This window comes from Thalassophryne amazonica, chromosome 10 (assembly GCF_902500255.1).
Source record: "Thalassophryne amazonica chromosome 10, fThaAma1.1, whole genome shotgun sequence".
In the NCBI taxonomy this organism is placed as follows: domain Eukaryota; kingdom Metazoa; phylum Chordata; class Actinopteri; order Batrachoidiformes; family Batrachoididae; genus Thalassophryne; species Thalassophryne amazonica.
The window spans coordinates 10,624,311-10,647,835 of record NC_047112.1 but is presented as its reverse complement, the minus strand read 5'-3'; the positions used below and the strand labels follow the sequence as shown (position 1 = coordinate 10,647,835).

Sequence of the window (23,525 nt, the reverse complement as noted above, 5' to 3'; positions counted from 1 at the left end):
TACAGATATCGAAACAAACCACACTGTACCTCAAAGCACAATAGAAATGGAGTATTTGCTGGTTTGAACAACTAAATGAAACCTCTGTTTTATCGACTTGCAAGTTTTCGCACTGTTAGCCTCTTAGCGGATTTTCATGCTAACATTAGCCCATAGCATCACTAAAGCTAATGTGTATGTATTATTTAAGCACATATAAGTGTGCTGAAAATCAGCGACAGCATTTATCATTTCTGAACTTTGACTTAATTAAATATATGTAAACACAAAATTTAGAAGAACCTTGGAACATGTTTCTCAGTATTTTTCCCAATAATTCCAATAATTGTATTCCAATCGGGAAAGACTACATTATAGATTAGATTAACTAGAACTTTATTGATCCCTTGGGAAGACTCCCTCAGGGACACTGAGGTTCCAGCAGCATTGTATAGCAGCACACAGGGTAAGAAGCACACAGAGTATCAAAAATTATAGCAAAAAACAGTTTGCAAATATAAATACGTGAATATAAATACCGGAAATACTGCTCGCTACTGGCTACTACTGTTCCTCTCATTCCCGTCCTCTGTCTTCCTGTTACTACTCCTCCCCCCAAGTGAGGAGTTTTACACTCTGATGGCCTAATCTATTGGTGGTAATCATAATAAACTATATATACGAGGTCTGTCAATAAAGTAACGGTCCTTTTTATTTTTTTCAAAAACTATATGGCTTTCATTCATATGTTTACGTCACATGTTACGTCAGACATGCTTGAACCCTCATGCGCATGCGTGAGTTTTTCCACACCTGTCGGTGACGTCATTCGCCTGTGAGCACGCCTTGGGAAGGAGTGGTCCCGCCCCCTCATCGGATTTTCATTGTCTGGAAATGGCGGAATGAAAAGGACTTTTTTTCCATCAGAATTTTTTCAGAAGCTGTTAGAGACTGGCACCTGGAAACCATTTGAAAAATTTATCTGGCTTTCGGTGAAAATTTTATGGGCTTCACAGAGAATAAGGACCGTTACTACAGCTTTAAGGACCCCTTTAAGGACGCTTGGCGCGCCATGCTCCGAGCTGCGACGACACGGCACAAGCCACTGGACCATTTCTAAACGGATGTCTATCTCGGCTTTCAATGCTTACCAGTCCAGTAAGTATCAGTGAAATTGTGGAGAGCTGGACATGTCCAAACTTGTCCTCTAATACGCCGAAACGAAGGTGTTCCTCTGTCTCGCTTCCAAAGCGAATCGGTCGTGACGCGCGAAGCCTCCGCGCACCTTTCCATGACAAAATCTCTTGTTAAAAGTGAAATCTGCCGGAAAATGGCTGATGTCCAGTTCTTGTGATAACCAGAGAAAGAGCACATGATGGTCTCGTATCCACAGAGCCATCCGTTTAGAAATGGTCCAGGGCTTGTGCCGCGTCATCGGAGCGCGGCGCGCAGAGCGTCCTTCAAGGGGTCCTTAAAGCTGTACTAACAGACCTTATTCTCTGTGAAGCCCGTAAAATTTTCACCGAAAGCAAGATAAATTTTTCGAATAGTTTCCAGGTGCCAGTCTCTAACAGCTTCTGAAAAAATTCTGATGGAAAAAAAGTCCTTTTCATTCCGCCATTTCTAGACAATGAAAATCCGACGAGGGGGCGGGACCACTCCTCCCACAAGGAGTGCTCACAGGCGAATGACGTCACCGACAGGCGTGGAAAAACTCACGCATGCGCACGAGGGTTCAAGCATGTCTGACGTAAAAACATATGAATGAAATCCATATAGTTTTTGAAAAAAATAAAAAGGACCGTTACCTTATTGACAGACCTCGTATTCTTGAATCAACTTATCATTCATAAATGCTACAAATAATGGAACCTACTAAAATAATTAGAATAACTACTAAATTAATTAATTTAAAATATGTATTTTATAAAATTTATGAAAAAGTATTTATTATTATTATTATTATTATTGTTATTATAACAAGCTGACTCTCATGCTTTATCCCTCCTGTGTCCCTGCTGCACATTTAAATAATGACCGCGGTCCATCCAACCCGGTTTAAATGGAAACAGGCTCTAATTCTACTGCTGGGAACCCTGGAATCCAGATAGCAGGGTTCTCTGGTTTTCGTCCATGCAGTGGAACAGCAGCTTGTGTCTGATCACTGTAGCTGTACTCAAAACATCTGCTGTTTAAAGTCCCTGTTAGTTTTGTATTTATTCATTCTGCAGCAGTTACATGATATTTTATATGAAGATCTTAATCTGGACACCGCTGTTGGTTCTTATCAGTCTGGATCCTGTCTGATCCACACTGGACAGGTGGAACTCCATATGCAAAAGTCTTTTCAGTCGGTGAGGTTTTATCTGTCTGCATCTTTCTAATGATCAGTTTATTCATAACGTCTCCCTGCAACACTTTTGAATTTACACAAAGTCTGACTGTAAGAAAGGGCAACCTGACTACACACAGACAAAACATACCCCATCGTCCCCTTAGCAACACTTTTTTTTTGTTTTTTGTCCAGCAGGATCAGGGCCATGAAGACCAGACTGGGCTGCCTGGCCAACAAATCAGACTCCTGCAGCGACTTCTCAGAGTTCCTTCCTCCTGCACAGGAAACGACCGCCAGGTGTCTGAAGTTAGTCGACAAAGAACTATTATATCACAGGGCCGTATATAGGAATGTGAAAGGGGGGGGTTCAAATCCTTGAGTTGGGGATCCAGTGGCCGCAGGGCCCCTGGTGGGGTCGAGGGGCAGAAGCAGAAGCTTTTTGAGGATTTCGAGGGGTAAAAATCTACATAAATTTCATTTGAAACCCAAAATGTATAATTTTAGGAAATACATTTTTATATACAAATAGTTCTTGCTTGGGATTGGATCAGTTGCCATAAGAACCACCCAGGAAGAACCAAGATAACATTAATGCAAACTTTATACCTGCCTGCCTGGTTGCGAATGACGCAACCGACAGGCGTGAAAAAACTCATGCATGCGCACGAAGGTTCAAGCTTGGCTGATGCAAGCACACATGATTCAAATCCATATAGTTTCTGCAAAAAGTAAAAAGGTCGGATAGTTTTCTAACAGACCTCGTATTTAGCGGTATTAATATTCACGTTTACATTATGAATATGTACGTATATGTACGTTATGTATTAAAATAGCGGTATTTAATTTGGCGACCTTGTTTAACTCGTGAAATTCGCATAATAAATCCCACGCGAATATTTGCACCTTTACAGTATTTGCAACAGGAAGCAGAAGCTCCCTTTATTTCTCAGCTTATACATACAAACATGTTTTTACAAACCAGAGAAGTGTAATTGTGTGTCTACATGGGTATTTACAAGCCTACTAATCTGTTTGATATCAGAGGAGGATAGGGACCAGGGAGCAAAAATTCTCAACCCCCATGGGAAAAGTTTATCTAGCAGTTTCCCCTTTCATCACTTAAGGGATTACTCTGGCAGAGGAAATTGAAACTTGAGGGTGTGTGATAATAGCTGTGTAACAGTTAGTGCTTGTTGCTCATTATCAATGAAAAGAAAATACATAATGTTGATATCCAGATCAGAAAAAAATCAGCAGAAAAACCCCCTGAATCCCCTCTATATACGGGCATGTATCACTACACAAAGCTACAATCAGATGGCATCATTTCCACTTGTAAAAGAAGACTTACATAATTTTTTATATATATATTTCATTAGGATAAGATAAAAAGTGAAAACTAATCACATCTTAAAATATGCAGAATAAAAAAACAGACTTGGAGTTAAAAAAAAAAAAAAAGAATGATTAAAATAAAAAAAGAACTGCAATATTAATTTTAAGTAAAGCAGATCAGACTCAAGTCATTAGAATACAGACGACAGAAATCAGTTTAAACACTCTGGAGTTAAAGAATATGAATATTCTATATGGTATGCTTTTCCTGAAGTGCACATCACAACAACACTGAAAAAACCTTCAATAGAACAGTTTAAGAAAAATAATGTGATGTGTTTTCTAAAACACATTTTTAATTTTCTTTATTAATAATTTTTTAATGGTAAAAGGACTGCATTTAAATAGCGCTGTTCCATCTGAATTGGAGGCTCAAAGCGCTTTACAGTGATGTCTCACATTCACCCATTCACACTTACACTCGAACAATAATGCTGCCATGCAAGGCGCTTAACTGCACATCAGGAGAACTGGGGTATTAGGTAACTTACTCAAGGGCCCTTTGTGATTTTCTGGTCTGGTGGAGTTTTGAGCTGTGGATCCGTTGGTCTCAAGCCCAACACTTAACCAAATAGATCACCACCTCCCTGAGGGTTTGAGTTATATAACACCTTCTACAACTGCATTTCATGCTTCACAGGAAACGGATAACAGTTTAAAAAGATTACAACATTTGATGCCTCCTTCCAAAAATAAAGAAAAAGGGGCATTCCAAAAAAAAAAAAAGCTGCAAAAAATGCTGTAATCATTGCTGGAGCTTCTGTTATGCTTTTATCTTGACTTATTGTTCTAAATTTCTCTTGCACTGAACAGCCTCATGTCTAATGTCATTAAAACACCCATTAAATCTCTCAAATAATGTTATTTCAATCTTTTCCTTCATTTCAAAGTAGTTTGCGAAGCTGATTTGGTTGATCTTTTCTGCAACAGTAAGTTGATTTTAGAACGGAGCTGCTCTGTAACAGCAGGTTAAACTCTTGCTTATTTATTGATTTAATTGTAAATAATACATGCATTTCCGTGCTGTATTAAATATGAATGAAACACGGTTAGCATTTTATCCCGTTTCTTTCTGTCTTTCTGTCTTCTGTCATCAGAATCTCTACGGATGAGGTGGTTCGATGGTCTGAATCATTCGATTACCTTCTTGCTCACAAATGTAAGTGGATTTTTCCTTTTCTCCCTTTAAGCAGGAATCTGTTCCAACTGCAGCTCTCCCATGAGACAGGGGGTTTGCTTCAAACACACACACACACACACACACACACACACACAAAAACACTTCATATCTCCTGCCAGTAATTTGTCAGTGCTTATCCGTCATCTTACCTTGTAGAAAATGTTGCAGTGTCAAATTAACACTGTAACAAATGCATATGGTTCAGATGAATGCAGTGTTAAATCAACTCTACCAGAGTGTTAAATCACTACACCGTGTTTGCTGTCCTTTATTGTTTCTATGACCATGCAGCACAGTGGATTAATGGTTAGCACTGTTGCCTCCCAGCAAGAAGGTCATGGGTTCGATTCCCATCTGTGGTCTTTCTGTGTGGAGTTTGTGTGTTCTATTTTTCTATATGTGACTCTGTGACAGGGTGAACCCACATCACGCCCTATGACTGCTGGGATAGGCTACAGCACCACCCCCCCCACCGATGACCCTTCTTTGGAGTAAGCGCTTGAAGACGTGTGTGTGCTCTGAACTACACAAAAAAAAGTTGCAGTGTTAAATTAACACTGCAGTAAGTGCCTGTGGTCCCACAGACAATAGAATTAAATTAACTCTATTGTAATGTTAAATAGCTCTAGTGTTGAATCTAGTAGGTAACACTATGATAGTTCTTTAAAATGACACTAGAGTTGATCTACTATTTTCAGTGGGACCATGTGCACTCACTCTGGTGTTAATTTTACACTGCAGTTCACTGTGTATGACATCAGAACTGCGTCTTTGCTTTTAGCAGTTGATGTGGTTCTGTTGGCTTCATCAGGCAGTGACCTCTAACACTCACAGAGCACGTTTGAAATCTGAGACCATGGTCCTCTGTCAGACAATCGTGGCTTGTCCCCTCTGGGTCAGGGGGGAGTTACTGCTCCAAGGAGAGGAGCTTAATATCTGGGGCTCTTGTTCACAAGTGGCTGTAACTTGGAGCTTGATATGGGTAGATGGATTGAGGTGGTGCCTGATGTTTTAGGAACACGAACTGGACCATCATGGTAAAGAAGGAGCTGAGCCAGAAGGCGAGACTCTCGATTTACCAGTCGATTTACACTCCTGACCTCACCTATGGTCATGAGCTTTGGGTAATGACCAGTGGTAGACACAGCTAACCAAAAAGTTAACTTTGATAACAGCTAATCAGCTAACTGAAAAGTTATCTTTTATGAAGCTAAACCGATAAACCACCCCAAAAAATTATTAAACGCCACAGCTAAGTGATAACCGATAACTTTCAGTATTGTCTCCGGTACACTTGCAACTACTAACAAGCTGATTTTGAGTTTTAACACCACGATCCCTTCTGGTAGCATCAAAGGCGATCACAAACCCAAACAATGAGTCAGCACTTCTGTCTTGAGCGCCCTGCCCACAGCTGGAACCTTCTGTTTACTACATATCTTGCAGCAGTGAAGCAGTTGTGAGGCGCTAAGCTCAACTCTACACACACAAAAAAACAAGTCATTATTCATTAACAGAATACAGCAGTGCTGCCATGAGGCAGAGGTCTTGGAAAATATAGCAGTTTTGACTTATGGTCTTGATTTATAAATTAAATGAATCTGGATAGAATCACTCCATTAATGTCAATTCTGTCATTTGTACAAAGTTAAAATATAACACTTTTTTTATTTTAAATAATGCACTATTTGTTTGTAACTGTTAAGCTTTGTTTACCACCCCTGCAAAAATATGTTATCGGTCTAAAAATTATCAGACCAAAATTTATCGGAAGATAATTAGTCCGCTGATGGTTTTCAAAGTTATCTGAAAAAAATAATCTGATAATGAAAACATTAGCTTTGATAATTAGCGGTTAGCAGATTAGCAGAACTATGCCCACCACTGGTAATGACCAAAAGAATAAGTTTACGGATGCAAGAAGTGGAAATGAGATTCCTCCGTTGGGTACCTGGGCTTCCACTCCTGGACAGGGTGACAAGCTCTAATATCCAAGAGGGACTCTGAGTAGAGCCTCTGCTTCTTCCCATCTAAAGGAGACAGCTGAGGTGGTTCAAGCATCTGCTGAGGATGCTTCCCTGGTTGTCTCCCTCAGGAGGTCTTCCAAACACATCAAACTGGGAGGAGGAGGAGGAGACCCCTGAAAAGAGCCGGGACATGCTGGAGGGATTATATTTCCCATCAAGCTTGAGAACATCTCTGGATCCCCCGGAAAGAGTTGGAGGACTTGACTGAGGAAAGGGAAGTGTGGAAGGAACGACTTGGTCTACTGCCACAGTGAGCCAAACCCAAATAATTGGCAATAATATGAATGAATGAATGAATGAATGAATGAATGAATGAATGAATGAATGAATGAATGAATGAATATTGTGTGTCATCACACCATAGCAAATTCCCTGTAAATAAAAATCAAATACTGAATCTTCCTCTTTGATTTATTTCTATTTAGTTTTTTTAGTTTGCTCAAGCAAAGTGCTCTCTCTCTATCTCTCTATCTCTCTATCTCTCTCTCTCTCTCTCTCTCTCTCTCTCTCTCTTTCGCAGCAAACCTTACATAAGGATCTCACTGCTGTGTTGAAGGACTTCTGGCTGCATAATGAAGACTTTGTTGTGACCTTCCCATTGGACCAAACACAAACTAACTCGTGCAAAAAGACGTCATAAACATTTATAATTGAGCTTTGTGATGCAAAAAAAAATACAAATAAATTGTGGGTTTTGCATTGCGAATCAAAACAGTGTAGCTGTGTCGTGTGTAGCTCTGTTTCATAAAATGCATCCAGTTACGTGACTGTACGACATCCAGATCCTTGGCGTGTGATCTTCGGTGCACTCTGTCCACCACTGCGTCATCACATCAGCTAACAAGCAGAGCTAGCACCCGTGGGGAGAAACACAATACACACTATGTGAGGAAACACAGTGCGAAAGATAGACGACAGGACAAAAAAAAATACAATTAAAGGATAGAATGTGTGACAGGGGATGATAACAAAAGTCATCAGTACTCCAAATTAGTGATGGTTAATTTTAAGCACTGTTCCGGGAATACATTCCCATTCTCATCAGTTTTGGCAAAAAAAAAAAAAAAAACCAACAAAAAAAACTAACTTTTTATTTGTTTATTTATTTTTTAGTGCTATAAGTCATGGATTTGTGTATGTGTGTGTGTGTGTGTGTGTGTGTGTGTGTGTGTGTGTGTGTGTGTGTGTGTGTGTCAGGTTTGGGTCAGCCATATTTTCACAGATTGGCTCTCATCATGAGTCGGGCGGGTGTTAAAAAAAAAACCTTGACCGGTGCATCAATACTGGCTACAGTCGGGATGCACGTACATCGCCTGTGGTGCTGCAGAGCTGAAAATAGAGCCTTCCTGAGGCAGGAGAGTCACACACCTGTGTTGTTTCAAATGGCCAAGCATTAGCGAACTAAATTACAATGCACACACACTACGTAACTAATGTGAAGGCAAAACAAACACAGTACCACGTGTACCCAGGATATTACATTGACTCTGACATCAATTAGATTTAGAATTAGGTTTACAGGGGTTTGCAGTGTGCACACACTGTTGGCAGGAACGTGTTTTGGTGCACATACAGAGGGCATGTTTCTGCAGAATCCACAAAGAGTACAAGAAAATATCTTGTACCTCACAAACCTAGAGGCTTCAGTTGCCGCCTTAGTCCATGGGAGACAAATCAACATACAATCCAGCCTCGGAGTACCACGGACCTGTACAGAATGTATGGTGGCCACCCCAGGCTGGCAGCTATAGCCGTGTCAGGGTCAATGAAGGATTACACAGGAGTCAACATTAAACATGTTCCAGTTATATTGCCAAAAGGTATAGTTTGGACTGTCTATGACTGAATGTTATGGGGCCAAAACAGCAAAAATGGTGACAAAGGTTTTTGTAAAAAGTGATGCAAAGCATTTGTTGAGCTATTAGGAATGTAGAAAGTCATAGTTTACACCATCTGTTATGCTCACTTATCAGGTTACAGGGTACTATATGTCATATGTCATAGAATCCAATAGATGTCGACCTCGTTTGACCATTATTTTGGAGACCAAGCATTCAACACGGTCAAAACTATTCCATTTATTATCCTATTCACCCAACCAATAATTTGCATTACATTTTACCAAAATTCAAGCAATGTTAACTTTTGACCTCATGTCACCATTTTTGCTGTTTCTACACCATAACTGCATAACATTCCATTCTAGATAGTCTAAAGTATACATTTTTCTTTTTTTTAATCCATATGATCAAACAAATAATGTGGTATAGTTTTGAATATGACTGGAGCATTTTTAAATATTGACCCCTACCTGGCTATAACTGCAACACTGGGATGGCCACCATACATTTATAGGCCATGGTATACTCAGACTAGATTGCAAATGTCACTTAGTACATTGACGTTCAGTCAGAACTGGGCTACGTTATATGCATTTGAGGATTTTGGACAAATAATCCTTCTAAGTGTTCATAAAGCTCAAAAATGGATTTTTTTTTTTAAAAAAAAACCTTTCCTGCAGAAAACGGTTCATGGTTTACCCAAATGTGGTTCCTCTGTATCAGATGGAGATGTCTCCTGTTTGTCAGTGTCAAGAGAGTTAAAGAAACAGACATGTCATAAATATTCTTTAAACAAAGAAAATAAAATGTTCTGCCCACCACCTCTAAGGCCAGAAGGGTGATAGAGCTCTACCACCCACATTCTCATCATGTCTGATTTCACACCTTACTGAAGTAATAATCCCAAATGAATGAATGAAGGACCGCCCACTTCGTCGACAGAGTACTGATTACTGGAATTCATTATTCCCCTGGCAGCTGTAGGTTTGTGTTTGTACCAGCTGGGTCTTTTTCATGCCCCGACCCAAAACCACACTCACACACTCATCTTTAGGGCGTGAGGTGGGGTTCACCCTGGACAGGACACCAGTCTGTCACAGGGTCACATATAGACAAACAAACACGTTTCCACTTCATCTAACCTGCAGATCTTTGGGTGTGGGAGGAAGCGAGAGCACCCAGAGAGAACCCACGCAAACACAGGGAGAACATGCAAACGCCACACATAAAGGCCACAGGTAGGAATCGATCCCTTGACCTTCTTGCTGTGAGGCAACAGTGCTTACCACTAAGCCACCATGCTGCCAACCCAAAATTAATAAGCCACAAATAAATCCATATTTGGGCGCCATAAATTCTAAACCTTCTAGGTTTAAATTTTGAAAGCATAACTGTAAAAAATGTTCTGTTTCCACAAATGCAGGCCTTTGCTTTGGAGAGGTATGGATGGACTGGCTGTCCGCTTGAATGGTTGCTGTCCAGGGCCCAGGGTGGGCTCTGTGTTGTGGTGGATGCAGCAGTGCCTGCTTTTGTTGTTGTTGTTTTGTGCTTTAGCTGTGATTATTCTTAAACTTTACAGTGGGTGGGGGTTCAATGCCAAGTAGTTAGTGTGCTTGGGTTCACTGTGGAAGGTTCCCGGGTCAAACCCCACGCCTTCCCATTTATCCATTTCTCTATGTAATGTGGAGTTGCATCAGGAAGGGCATCCGGTGCCAAATCAACATGCAAACCCACTTCAGATTATTATTATTGTTATTATTATTATTATGATTATCATTATTTTTTTATTTTTTTTTATAAAATAACAATATGCATATGTTGCGGCCATGAACAAGCGAAGCTCTTCAACGTTTCACCATGTCATTTAGCGCCTTCAGACTTTTTTTCCAGTAAATGCTTCTGGAGAGCATAAGCATGGCTAAAAATCTTCAGATTCTGGGGGATTTGCCCCCCAGGCCCCCCAACTATGGCTCTCTTAATCCCTTGCCACTTTAAGCATTTTCTTTATTTCTCACATGCCTTGAAAAAGAGTCCTCAACATCTCATTTAGGTCCGTCAGACTTTACTTTCAGTAAATGCTTCTGAGGAAGGCCAAAAATCTAACCCTAACCCCCCCCCCAACTCCGCCCCTCTTAACACCCTGCCACTTTATGCATTTATTTTTTAAGTTGATGTAAATTCAGACTCTAACTTATCAGCTACTTCACAGTTTGGCTGCACAATATGGCCAAATTAGCTAAACTTTCAGGTCTTCTTGTTTAAGAAAAACCTCCTCTTTTAATTAAATTTATACCAAGTTGCAGAGATTTGCTATCAGTTTGAGTTTAAGGAAGATCATTTTTGAGATTAGAAAACATCCGTTTGCTCACCAATATAACTCGGAGTCTGTGGTTCAGACGATGTGTTCAAATTCAAAACTGACTGAACCTTTTTTTTTTCTATTAAGTCAATATTTGTCACTGATTTCAAAATGGCTCTTTTCAACCAGACGTATGGTGTCGTGACATGTCAATCATCCGGGTGGCACCTGGAGTGTCCAATCAGATTTCAGGGAAGTCCATTGCAACCCTGCTCCACGCATGCCAGGAAGTGTTCAACATTTGACATTTCCTGTTTCACTGTGGACTCAAAAGCTCGTCCACAATTTCTCGGATAGTCACACGACTGAAAAGCCACCGAAAGCCGTCTGAATAAGCCGAATGGTTTCCACCTGGCTGTCACCCAGTTTCTGGCTAAATTTGATGTAGTCGCGCTGCTCCAGTCGTTCCGCCATTTCCTTGCAAAGAAAAAAGGATGAGAGACTCCACCCATCCTCACACAAAGGCTGCTTACAAGCAAATGACGCAACCAACAGGCGTGAAAAAAATCACGCATGCGCAAGAAGGTTCAAGGTTGGCTCATGCAAGCACACGTGATTCAAATCCATCAGGTTTTTGCAAAAAATAAAAAGGTTGGATACTTTTCTAGCAGACCTCGTTTTTACAACAATACATAACTTTTATCTTACCTTTTTTTTTTTTTTTTGCCTCCTTGCTCTCGGCCGAGACGGTCGCATTTTTCTCTTCTCCCTCCCTCCTTATCTTTCCTGCTTCTGTGGCGTGTTGTCTGTGAGGCTGCCAGCTTTGCTCTTCTGGAAACAGCAAAAATGGATCTGATCAAGTGGTCTCTGAACACAATTGACACTATTTTTTCTACAAGACACTCGGGAGCGGAGGACCCGACCTGTCCTGCCGGGACACATGTGATGGGCTACGTGATGGACAGTTGGAGGAAATGGCAGGTCATGTGCCTTTACACACATTCTCTGTGGAGGACGTCGAAGATGTGTATATATTTGGCTCGGTGGTGACCGGGTTTCTGCTGTGTGCAGCGGGCATAGCGCTGTTTTACCGGAAAATTAAGAAAGTGGAAGCGGAAATAATTGGCCTGTCCAGGCTGCCCCACATGATTGATTCGATTGGAAGGGCAGTGTCAGCTCAGTCGGCGGGTGTTAACCGCGCATTGGATACCATCTCTGGGAAGATGGAAAACCGCATTGATCGTCAGTAATGACCACATCTCCTCTCTTAATTCAGATGTATTGGAAGCCACTATGTCTCAGACTGTGGAATCTTTCAGGTGTCTGCTAATCTGGATTTTCATTCGGCTTCCCCAAACACAGCTGCACTTCAAGGCCGCTGTGATAAAAACCTCCTGGAGAAGAACAACGCTCATGCCTCAACACCCCCCCCCCCCCCCCCCCCCCCCCCCCCCCCCCCCCCCCCCCCCCCCCCCCCCCATCTCCCCCGCCCTCAGCTTCTCCAGCTCTGACGTTGACTGTGGACAGTGGACTGTTCAGGGCTGGGCCCCTCCTCCCTCCAGTTTGGTCGAACAAGGCCATTGATGGCGCCTAAAGGCGGCCTCCAGGTGTTCTGTCTGATAACTGGACTCTTACAAATCTCGGTCGTCATCTCTCTTCCTGTTGTTGTGTGTGATCATTGTTCATTGTGCTGATGGGTTTTTTTCCTGCTTTGCTGCTGCATGATTCAATGCAGCAGCAATGAAGGTTTTTCTTTCCCAAGTTTTACCTTGTGTGTGCTTTTTATATGTGTTCATGTACCGGGCCGGCTTATGTGTGTGTTATGTGTGTGTTGTCTGTTGTCATGAGGCCGGTCAAGGTTTGCTCAGCCCTGCTGTTGACCTAAGGCAGGATATACATCTGCAGCTGGTCCCCGGGCGCCTAAAGGCGACTTCTGCTCCTAACTGGCAATTAGGATGGGTTAAATGCAGTAAACACATTTCATTGTGCAGGGAACATGTTCCTTGTGCATATGACAATAAAATTCTTTTGAATCCTTTGAATCCTTGAAAAGTCCACATCTTAACATAAAATTCTGTGTGGAAACTGGATGCTAGCCTACCTCAGAAGAGTTGAAGCCTTCGGTTGGATGCCACGTTGAATCTTCTGAGAAGGACATCTCGCCGCTCTCTGTTGAATTTCCTGGTTAGGTCATTCTCAAATGCCAGCCTTATTAATGCCCGTCGTGGCTCGTGAGGGTTCTGCGCTGTTGGAGCAGCGCTACAAGCGTCTACGTGCTGATTACCTCACGCACCAGAGAGAGCAAACAGTTCTCTCATGTAAAGTCATGTTTTTTTTGTGTGTTCCCTCACAAAACCTAATATCATATTAAAGTTCATGCCAATCAGCGTGTACAGTGAGTGGAATCAGGCGGTGGAAGACTGAACGTATATGCGCGCATGCACACACAGCAGACAACAGCAGGATTTATGACAGATGAGGGAGTAAGTTGCTGCACCTTGCACAGCTGTGTGACTCCGTATGAGATATAGTTTATTTATACAACAGTATAAGTAACAACACCTGTTATGAATGTTTGTTTTCTTTTTTACTGTCCTCTCATGGATCATGTTGCTGTCTGTTGTGTGTGCGCGCGCGCATATACGTTCAGTCTCCCACTGCCTGATTCCACTCACTGTCCACACTGATAGGCATGAAATAAATTTTTTTTAAAGAAAAAAAACCTTCCGACGTGTGGTTTTTGAACGTACAATGTGAGCAGTCAGATCGCATCAGAGCATCGGGCCGTACAGTGTGAGAACATGAATCATTCGCTCTGAACTTTTAAACCCTGCGGTTTTGTCACACAGTTTGAGCTGGAGCCAAGTACAACGATTGAAAATATTGTACAGTGTCTGCCCAGCCTAAGTTCACCTTTCGTTCATGCAGCATGCTGCGTCTGTGATCACTGAACACTCTTTTTAATGTTGAGAAAGAGTTCTCGCACTAACTGGACTTGACAAATCCCAGGAACTCCAGCTCTGACACTGCTTGAATAAATCGAGCATGCTTTAGTTCGTCCACCTTGCCATAATTGCTGGACTCAGGATCCTTGTCCTCTGCCGCACTGACAAGCGCAACCCTCAACCTATCAAATCGCTTGAACACAGACACACGCCATATCCGTTTATTTTAAAATTAATTACTTTAGTTAATTAATTTGGTTTATTTGTTAAATACGTTATATTATTGAATAACTAATATTTAGCTATATTTTCCAGTATTTCTTTTTCTTTCTTTTTTATTTTTATTTTTCGATAACTCTCACATCCGAGGGGGCGGGGTTGATGACGTGAGGGGGCGTCGCCCCCAAACGCCCCCTCGTGGCGCCGGGTCTGTGTTAAAACAGTAATAATTCCACACATTTTGCACTCATCATAAGCTTAGGATACTGTGTCCTCCAAAAGTATTGGAACAGTTGGTTTTTCACACATATTATGTTAGAAAAGAAAATAAGATTATAAAATCACACCTTCACTGTGCCTTGTGAGAGAATCACTACAATGACTGGTCCAAGATGGCGGCCGCATTTCTTGTGCCTCTGTCTACCATATTACAAGCCACAGCGGCGCGAGACTCGTAATATGTATATGTCACCGACATAAATGAGCGAAGCTCGTCAGCATCTCACCATGTCATTTAGGTCCTTCAGACTTTATTTTGAGTAAATGCTTAAAGGGACCATTAGCATGGCAAAAACCTTTCAGATTCTGGAGGGACTCTGCCCCCCATACTCCCCACGTTTTTAAGCATTTTTCTTTTTTGCTTTTCAGCTGACCCCCCAATTACAGCCCTCTTAACCCCCTGCCACTTTAAGCTTTTTTATGTAGATGTAAATTCATATTCAAAGTTTTCAGCTAGTTGACAGTAGGGCTGTACAATATGGCCAAATTATCGTATCTCAATATTGTCATAAATTGTCATGTAAATGTCACTTATATACATGCTGTCCATATTCTTGAGCCCCTTAGGTGGGTAGGGAGAGTTCCCATGGGATAAAAAAGCGTTTCAACCTACCATCCCTGTTGTGTGTGGAGGAGGAGGTACTGCTGGCCCATCACCACCAGAGGGCGCCCTGCCTGGAGTGCGGGCTCCAGGCACCAGAGGGCGCCGCCGCCTGATGAGAGCAGCCAGGATGACAGCTGTCACCCATTACTGGACACAGCTGACTTCACTCAGTACGGAGGTATATCAGCAGGACAGCGTCTCCACCTCAGTGCCGAGATATCACCTTGAGTTTAAGGTAATCACCTCTTCAACAGATACTGTATCTTTGTGATGATACTTTATCAACTTTTCAGGACAGCGGACGGCCAAGTGTTCGGATAAGTACTCACCTTTCCTGCTTCAGTGTGACAAGAGGTGGAGGCGGCTTTGCCCCTCTCATCTACTGGGTGCGGTCGCATCCCAACCTGTGTGTTTGTGTTCTTTCCCGCCAGCAGTACCGGATCCGACGAGCGGAGGCAGTGGCCACCTGGGAATTCGGGACTTGGCGGTTCCAGTACTTCTGGGTTTCGGTGGCAGAGGAGATCTGGGTGGTTCCGGTTCAACTAGGACGGACGTCTCCTACCTTCGGGCCTGCCCACAAGACACCAGCAGATTTCGGCTTACAAATTGCTAATTGTTGTATCAGTTGTGCTATTTTCACAACAGTAAAACTTGTTCTTACTTTTCTCCATTGTCCGTTCATTGCGCCCCCTGTTGTGGGTCCGTGTACCTACACTTTCACAACAATCCCTGGTTCATTTACTGTTTTTTTGTATGTTTGTTTTGTTTTTTAAAAGATATTTAGGTGTACCTTAGGAAACACTAGTAGAGTTCCACCTTAGATTTGGAATATATAATAGAAGATATACCTTACTGACTTTTCATATCAATATGATATACGATATGATTATGATTTGACACAAAGTGCAGCAACAGTGAAAATTACACATTCTTAAACAAAACAGTAACAATACCACACTCATTTTGCACTCATCATAAGGTTAGGATACTGTGTCCTCCAAAAGTATTGGAACACTTGGAATTTCACACATTTTAATTTGTTTATGATATTTTAAATACAATAAATACAAAAAAATAAAGAATAAAAATTTCTAAAATTATCTTCCTCAAACTCAAACTGAAAGCCAATCTCTAAAACTTGATAAAACCTGTAAATAATAATCAGTTTTATTGACAGTTTTCTTTAGACAAGTCAGGGGATGGAAACATGAACAGTTCCAAGTCACTGAATATGTCTTGGACTTTATTTACATCAATTATGAAGAAATACAAACGTTTCTTTCACCAAAACATCAAATCTTTCATCTCAAATGTACTTTCTGTCATATTGTAGCTGAACTTTCAGGTCTTCTTTTTAAGAAACTTCTCCTCTACACCACTTCATCAGGAGGCTGGATTTTAGATTTTTAATTCATTTATATCAAGTTGTAGATACAAGCAAATCACCATTTGAAGGATTGTTTCAGTTATCTGATGCACTAATAAGCCAACAGAGCATGAACCAGCTGCTGTCTGTTAGCTTAAACATGTATATATAAGGCAACCTGAATTAAAGGAGAAATGCTGTTTTTAACAACCTGGACCTCATTTCTGACATAAAATATGGTTGTTTACTCACCAATACAAGCTTGGTGTGATTAGAAGTCCATAGTTCAAACGACGTGTTCAGTTCAAATCTGAAGCAAACATTTTCTTCTTCTACTAAGGTAGATTAGAAGTTTTTGTGGCACACAGCAGAAACTACTGGACAGGAGGAACCTAGTAGTCAATGTGACACTGATTTCAAAATGCAGTTCTTTCAACCAGACGTGTGGTGCCATGACATGTCAATCATCTGTGTCCAATCAGATTTCAGGAAAGTCCAGTGAAACCCCGGCCTCCGCTCTAGCTCCACCCATGCCAGGAAGTATTCAACATTGGACATTTCCCATTTCACTGTGACTGATAAACTGGCAATTCCTGTTTGAGTGTGAACTTGCCACTGAGTTCCTGTGAGATTCCATGGGATCTCGTCTGTCAATCCAGGAAGTGTTTGACATTTGTACATTTCCTGGTTTACTGTGGATTTGAATATTGGCACTTCCTGTTTAGGACGCGCTGTACCATGAGTGAGCTTCGTGACTTTTCACTCATAATAATCTTATAAATAGAATAACGTTAAAGTGTTTTTTATAAAAATGCACACAACAATCATGAATGTGAGTACAAAATAAGAAAGTAAAAGCAGAAAAGTTAAATTCCTTTATGACAACATGTTGAAGTGGGGATTTTTCACCATCTGTGCACATTTTAGATTTTTGGTATTTCTGCAAAAAGCAGCTGTGTGTGTGTGTGTGTGTGTGTGTCGGTGATGCTGCTCCATGCACACACATGGAGCATCCCTCGTCAGGTCTGAGCAGCTTCAGCAAGAGAATTAAAGAAATCAGACGAGTGGAACTAACAGGTCAATGTGACACAATAGGAGAAACACGGCCTCTGTGTTATCATCATCAGCAGGTAACTCATTAATCGATCATTTATCCCGACTGATGAAGTTCCACAAAATACATTTGAGTGGGGGGGGTTTTGTGTCGAGTTATTTGTTCTAATCCTGGCAGCCATTTCCCGCTTCTGAGAGCGTGGGTACTCCTCGGAAAAAATATCAGAGGAATACAGCATGGTATCGTGTGATCAAAAAAAAAAACCCATAAGCACAGCTGTTGACCTAAAATCGCTGCTTTAAATCAAAGTGTGTCTGTTGTTTTAACACCTCCCTTCACATCTGATTCATCTGTTCTTTCCAGATGGACTGGTTGCCTTCCGGACATTTCTCAAGACAGAGTTTAGTGACGAAAACATTGAGTTTTGGATGGCCTGCGAGGAGTACAAAAAAATCAAGAGCTCCACCAAACTCACCTCAAAAGCAAACAAAATCTTTAAGGAATTCATCGACGTTCATGCACCAAGAGAGGTACATTACCAAAGTCTTTACCTTTGTTTACTTTGAAAACAGACATGAAGTATGATATTTATGTCACGTAATTTTTGTACTATCAGCTCTTTAATTTGGGATTTTTGTGCATTGTTATAATTCAATTAAATTTAACGCCAAATCACAACAATGCTGCCTCAAGGTGCTTCACACGGGTTGAGTAAAGTCTAACCTTACCCAACCCCTGTCAGCAAGCACACAGGAGACAGTGGTAAGAAAAAAACTCCCTGTGGTATTTTTTTCAGGAAGAAACCTCAAGCAGACCAGACTCAGAGGGGTGACCCCCTGCTTGGGTTATTCTAACAGGTTTTTTACAAAAGATCAAGAACAAACAGGGTCACTTTAAGTACAAATGGTCCATCTTGGTGCAGAGTCTCTACTTTCAGCTCCTGAATACTTCTGATAGCAGATGTCAGATGCCACGTTAGTCTGGTCCTCTGAAAGCAGTTCCAGCCTCTGGTATCCCACAAACAGTACCTCGGACAGAGAGAAAAAGAGCAGAATCAGTTGCCCAGAGATGACTGTACCTGAAGGCATTAATTCACCAGCAGTAAATCAGTGGAGAAGCAGAGAAATTACTGAAAGTGGCCACCGGAAGCTACAACTGTGCTTCACTAACAGACCCAGAATTTAGATATAATGAAGCTGAGGAAATTTCCATTGCTATTAATGTGATTTTAAAGGAGAGGAAACATAATTCCGTACTACACTGGTATGCTAGTCATACGTGACGGAGAATAGATGAATCTTTAGTCTGGACTTGAATGTCTCTACAGAATCTGACTGTTTTATCTCTGCAGGGAGATCATTCCACAAGGCAGGCACACGAGAAGAGAAGACTGTTTTTTTGTTTTTTTTTATCTCAGAGACACAACGTAGTCCTGCATTCTGAAAATGCACAGCATGGACCCATACATAGGGTTTAATTAGGACTGCTAACAAAACCTTAGGGCCTCTTCACACATAGTGCGAATAAGTACAACTCAGGGTGACTCACAGCGAAACAGCTCATATGAGTGAACCATTAAACACTGCGCCAACAGGCAGGTGTGTGCAATGCTGGTGCGACAGTTCATGCACACGACGGTGTCTTTGAAGCAGGAAGCTGCTCGCCCCACTGGCATTGGCATATTTTTTTTAATTAGAGTTTAGTTTATTTAGTGTTTCGACTCTTGAGAACATCCGATATAAATACTATACAATTATAGACTTCTGATGAGGTGTGACCCGTGAATCACAGGTACACCGAAATTAAAAGTCTATAACTGTTTTATTATATGGTAAACAAGAAAATTGGGAGTTTGTCAAACATGCTAAAACTGAAAAATCAATCTCAAGTTTCAGCTCTTTATTATTATTGTCATACTGCACCAACAGGTCCAAAATACGTCATGAGCACAATCTCTAAAGCCCCTTTCACACCGGGGCTGCCTCGAGCTTCCTGTGGTGTCATGACGATGCAGGAATGTCTGCGTCAGGTGCACGCAGCAGGGTGCAGAGACAAGGTGAGAACGCAGCCTGCAGGTTCTCTGCACAGAGGAATCAGAGTGCAGTTTGGCTGCAGACAGACTGTGCACTAGTTTATATTTGTGCTGAGCTGCAGGTCTGCGCTCTGAGTTCTGTTATAGTTTATCTATCCTACTTTGACCGCGAGATGCACGTGTGAGATGCGCATGCGAGGTACAAAACCTGTCTGTGATTGAAGATGTCTGGAGTTATACTTGATGTGGACATGTTCTGTCAATCAGTCTGTGAGCAGGAATTTTATGGACTGTATTTAAACACATTTGTGAGACAAAACCGAGGAGCTGCTGCAGCCAGCAGCGTTTTTTTTTTTCTGTGCCCTTAGTTTTTACTGCATTGTGTACACGGCATCATCATGACGACGCATGACGCAACTTGAAGCGGGCCAAAGTAGGCGTTGTATCACGTTATCTGATTGGTCGTTATCGACAGAAGGCGTCGCTTGATTAGCTAGCACTACGCTGCACGCGAGGTGTACTCAGCTCTACCAGCGGTCAACTCGGCATGTGGAACAGCTCAGAAAGTGGCGAATGGGCCAATCAGAAGTTGGCAAAATCACATACCATATAATAATCATTATAATATTTATTATTAATAACAAATATGAACATTTTTTGAATATAAGTCGCACCACTTCCCAAACGAGTAAAAAACAAAACATGACATAATCTGGAAAATACATAATGACAACCAGTCCCACACAACATGACTGTTTAAATGAGAAAAACACACACACACTAATTTTAAACCACTTGTCCAAGATCAGTGGTCTGATCTTTTTATGGAAATATTGTATTACTTTAAAAAGATACGGTAACACTCAGGGCCGTATATAGGAATGTGAAAGGGGGGGTTCAAATCCTTGAGTTCGGGGTCCAATGGGCCGCAGGGCCCCTGGTGGGGTCGAGGGGCAATACCCTTGTGGGGGGCTCAGGGGGGCGAAGCCCCCCGAAGCAGAAGCTTTTTGAGGATTTCGAGGGTAAAAAGCTACATAAATTTCATTTGAAACCCAAAATGTATCATTTTAGGAAATATTTAGGAAAATTTTTATATACAAATAGTTCTTGCTTGGGATTGGATCAGTTGCCATAAGAACCACCCAGGAAGAACCAAGATAACATTAATGCAAACTTTATACCTGCCTGTCGGTTGCAAATGACGCAACCGACGTTGGCGTGAAAAAACTCATGCATGCGCACGAAGGTTCAAGCTTAGCTGATGCAAGCACACATGATTCAAATCCATATAGTTGTTGCAAAAAATAAAAAGGTCGGATAGTTTTCTAACAGACTTCGTATTTAGCGGTATTAATATTCGCGTTTACATTATGAATATGCACATATATGTACATAATGTATTAAAGTAGTGGTATTTAATTTGGCGACCTTGTTTAACTCACGAAATTCGCATAATAAATCCCACGTGAATATTTGCACCTTTACAGTATTTGCAAGTCGAAGGAGAAGCTCCCTTTATTTCTCAGCTTATACATACAAACATGTTTTTACAAACCAGAGAAGTGTAATTGTGTGTCTACATGGGTATTTACAAGCCTACTAATCTGTTTGATATCAGAGGAGGATAGGGACCAGGGAGCAAAAATTCTCAACCCCCATGGGAAAATTTTATCTAGCAGTTTCCCCTTTCATCACTTAAGGGATTACTCTGGCAGAGGAAATTGAAACTTGAGGGTGTGTGATAATAGCTGTGTAACAGTTAGTGCTTGTAGCTTATTATCAATGAAAAGAAAATACATAATGTTGATATCCAGATCAGAAAAAATCAGCAGAAAAAAATCAGCAGAAATCTCGGGGGGGGGGGGGGGGGGGGGGGTTCGCTTGAACCCCCTGAACCCCCTCCATATATGGGCATGACGGAACTTACCCTTCCGTTGTGAGTACTGCTGGTATTAGAGTTCCCACGAGAGCCTTGATAGAATGACAGTTATGAAGATCAGTGGCATACAATCACTCAGTGGAAATGTCCTCAGTTCCAAATGATTTTATAGACATTCTGTAAATATTGCTAAACCTTTGCACAATATGTCATCAAAACCCAGGTTGTGTTAACAATTTGAGTTACTTCTTTGTATCATTCTTGATCTTAATGCATCTCTATACATTGGCATGGTGGCCTTGGTGCCCACCTTACCTGTTAGGCTTTGTAGATGACAGAAACTGATAAACAAGCTAATGTCAAACTACATGTAACTTCAAATGAAGAATTGTGTTCAACTACATAGAATAGAATAGAATAGAATAGAATAGAATAGAATAGAATAGAATAGAATAGAATAGAATAATTCTTTATTGTCCACCGATGTGGAAAATTGTCTTCGGCTCACCAGCACAAAAAGAAGACAACACTAAAATACAAACCTATTCATACAAACACACGAATAAAACAAAGATAAGATACATAAAATACATAGAAGTAAATGAAGAAGTAGAATAAGACCTAGTAAAATAAATTAAACGTAAAATAAGATCTAATAAAATTAAATAAAACAGAAGTAAAGCAGTTCAGGTTTTATTTGTGGAGTGGTCACTTTTTTGAGTTTGTTATGGTGACGGCATTTGGTATAAAAGATTTTTTAAAAGAACCAGAGGAGCTCTGTGGCGCCTCCCAGACTTCAAGAGCTCAAACTGACAGGACAGAGGATGAGAGCTGTCTGCCAGGACTCTCTGAGCTTTCCTCCTCATCCTGTCAGTGTAAATGTGGGCCAGAGGCTTCTGGGGTTTTCCCACAATTTTCCCCATTCACACAAAATCCTTTCTGCAGGGTTATGTGAAGGTGAGACTCTGTTATTTGAGTTTAATTCAGTAACTTTTCCATGCTGAAATACTTCCTGACAAATGCACCTGCTCCTAATCCATCATCAATTCAGCATTCATGAACCATCCCGCAGGCAGCAGACACCTTTGAGATATTTTGCAAACTAAAATACCGGTACTTTTTTTTTTTTTTTTTTTTTTTGAGAAAATCGAACATTTTAAATGGACTCCAGCCTGGTTTATTAAACTCCTTTAATTTTTTTCTTTTTTCATTAAACTGTCTGAAGTGATACTGAAGCTTTGATGGCTATAGTGAACATTAACTGTTACCAAAAAAAAAACTTATTCTGTCTTTTTTTTTTCCTGGTAGGTCAATGTTGACTATCGCACGAGAGAGAGGACTAAGCAGAACGTGACGGATCCATCCCCAACCAGCTTGAATGAAATCCAAGCCAAGATTTACAGCCTCATGGAAAAAGACTCTTATCCCCGATTTCTCAGGTCAAAAATGTACCAGGATATAATTAACAGGACGCAAGCTCAAAGACAACGGAGGTCTGTTTGACCAAATCTGACCACAGCGGACACATGATGTCATAAACTCTTGTATGTCATCACTGATTTTACTGTGAATCAGGAAGTATGGGGAAATATCCTTGACAACTTCCTATGTCTATACCAGCTTCATGCATGCAGCCCTCCCACATGAGTACTGGTGAACTGCATGATACCGAAATGGAGACTGGACACGATCAGTCTTTAACCTCTAATAACCTCACCACCACAACGATAATGATTATTTTCATAGGTTATTTATGATCACCTGTGTTCTGGGTTACACTTGGGGCAATCCCACAGATTGGATTAGAACTAACAAAACAAGACAGTGGTCATACCACTAAGGTTAGCCCGACGTGAGTCTCCCAAATATAACCTGGTGAGGTTAGCCCGACGTGAGTCTCCCAAATATAACCTCCTAAGGTTAGCCTGATGCGAGTCTCCCAAATATAACCCCCTAAGGTTAGCGTGATGCGAGTCTCCCAAATATAACCCGCTGAGGTTAGCCTGATGCGAGTCTCCCAAATATAACCCCCTAAGGTTAGCCCAATGCGAGTCTCCCAAATATAACCCCCTAAGGTTAGCCCAATGCGAG

At 41.3% G+C, this 23,525-nt stretch overlaps 1 protein-coding gene across 1 annotated transcript; it reads left to right on the top strand.

The window, feature by feature from the left end:
* The first annotated feature begins 2,475 nt into the window (after window positions 1-2,475).
* LOC117519467 (regulator of G-protein signaling 8-like) lies at window positions 2,476-23,108 on the top strand. Its single transcript, XM_034180807.1, has 4 exons — window positions 2,476-2,620; window positions 4,807-4,868; window positions 17,887-18,053; window positions 22,743-23,108. The coding sequence occupies exons 1-4, from the start codon at window positions 2,520-2,522 to the stop codon at window positions 22,935-22,937; spliced, it is 525 nt and encodes a 174-aa protein (XP_034036698.1). The 5' UTR covers window positions 2,476-2,519; the 3' UTR covers window positions 22,938-23,108.
* The last annotated feature ends 417 nt before the right edge of the window (window positions 23,109-23,525 follow it).

Excerpts from the sequence above, each read along its gene's own strand:
- LOC117519467 (XM_034180807.1), top strand. The coding sequence starts at position 2,520 with ATGAAGACCAGACTGGGCTGCCTGGCCAACAAATCAGACTCCTGCAGC. Across the intron at positions 2,621-4,806 it reads ACGACCGCCAGGTGTCTGAA|AATCTCTACGGATGAGGTGG; the intron begins GTTAGTCGACAA and ends TTCTGTCATCAG. Across the intron at positions 18,054-22,742 it reads ACGTTCATGCACCAAGAGAG|GTCAATGTTGACTATCGCAC; the intron begins GTACATTACCAA and ends TTTTCCTGGTAG.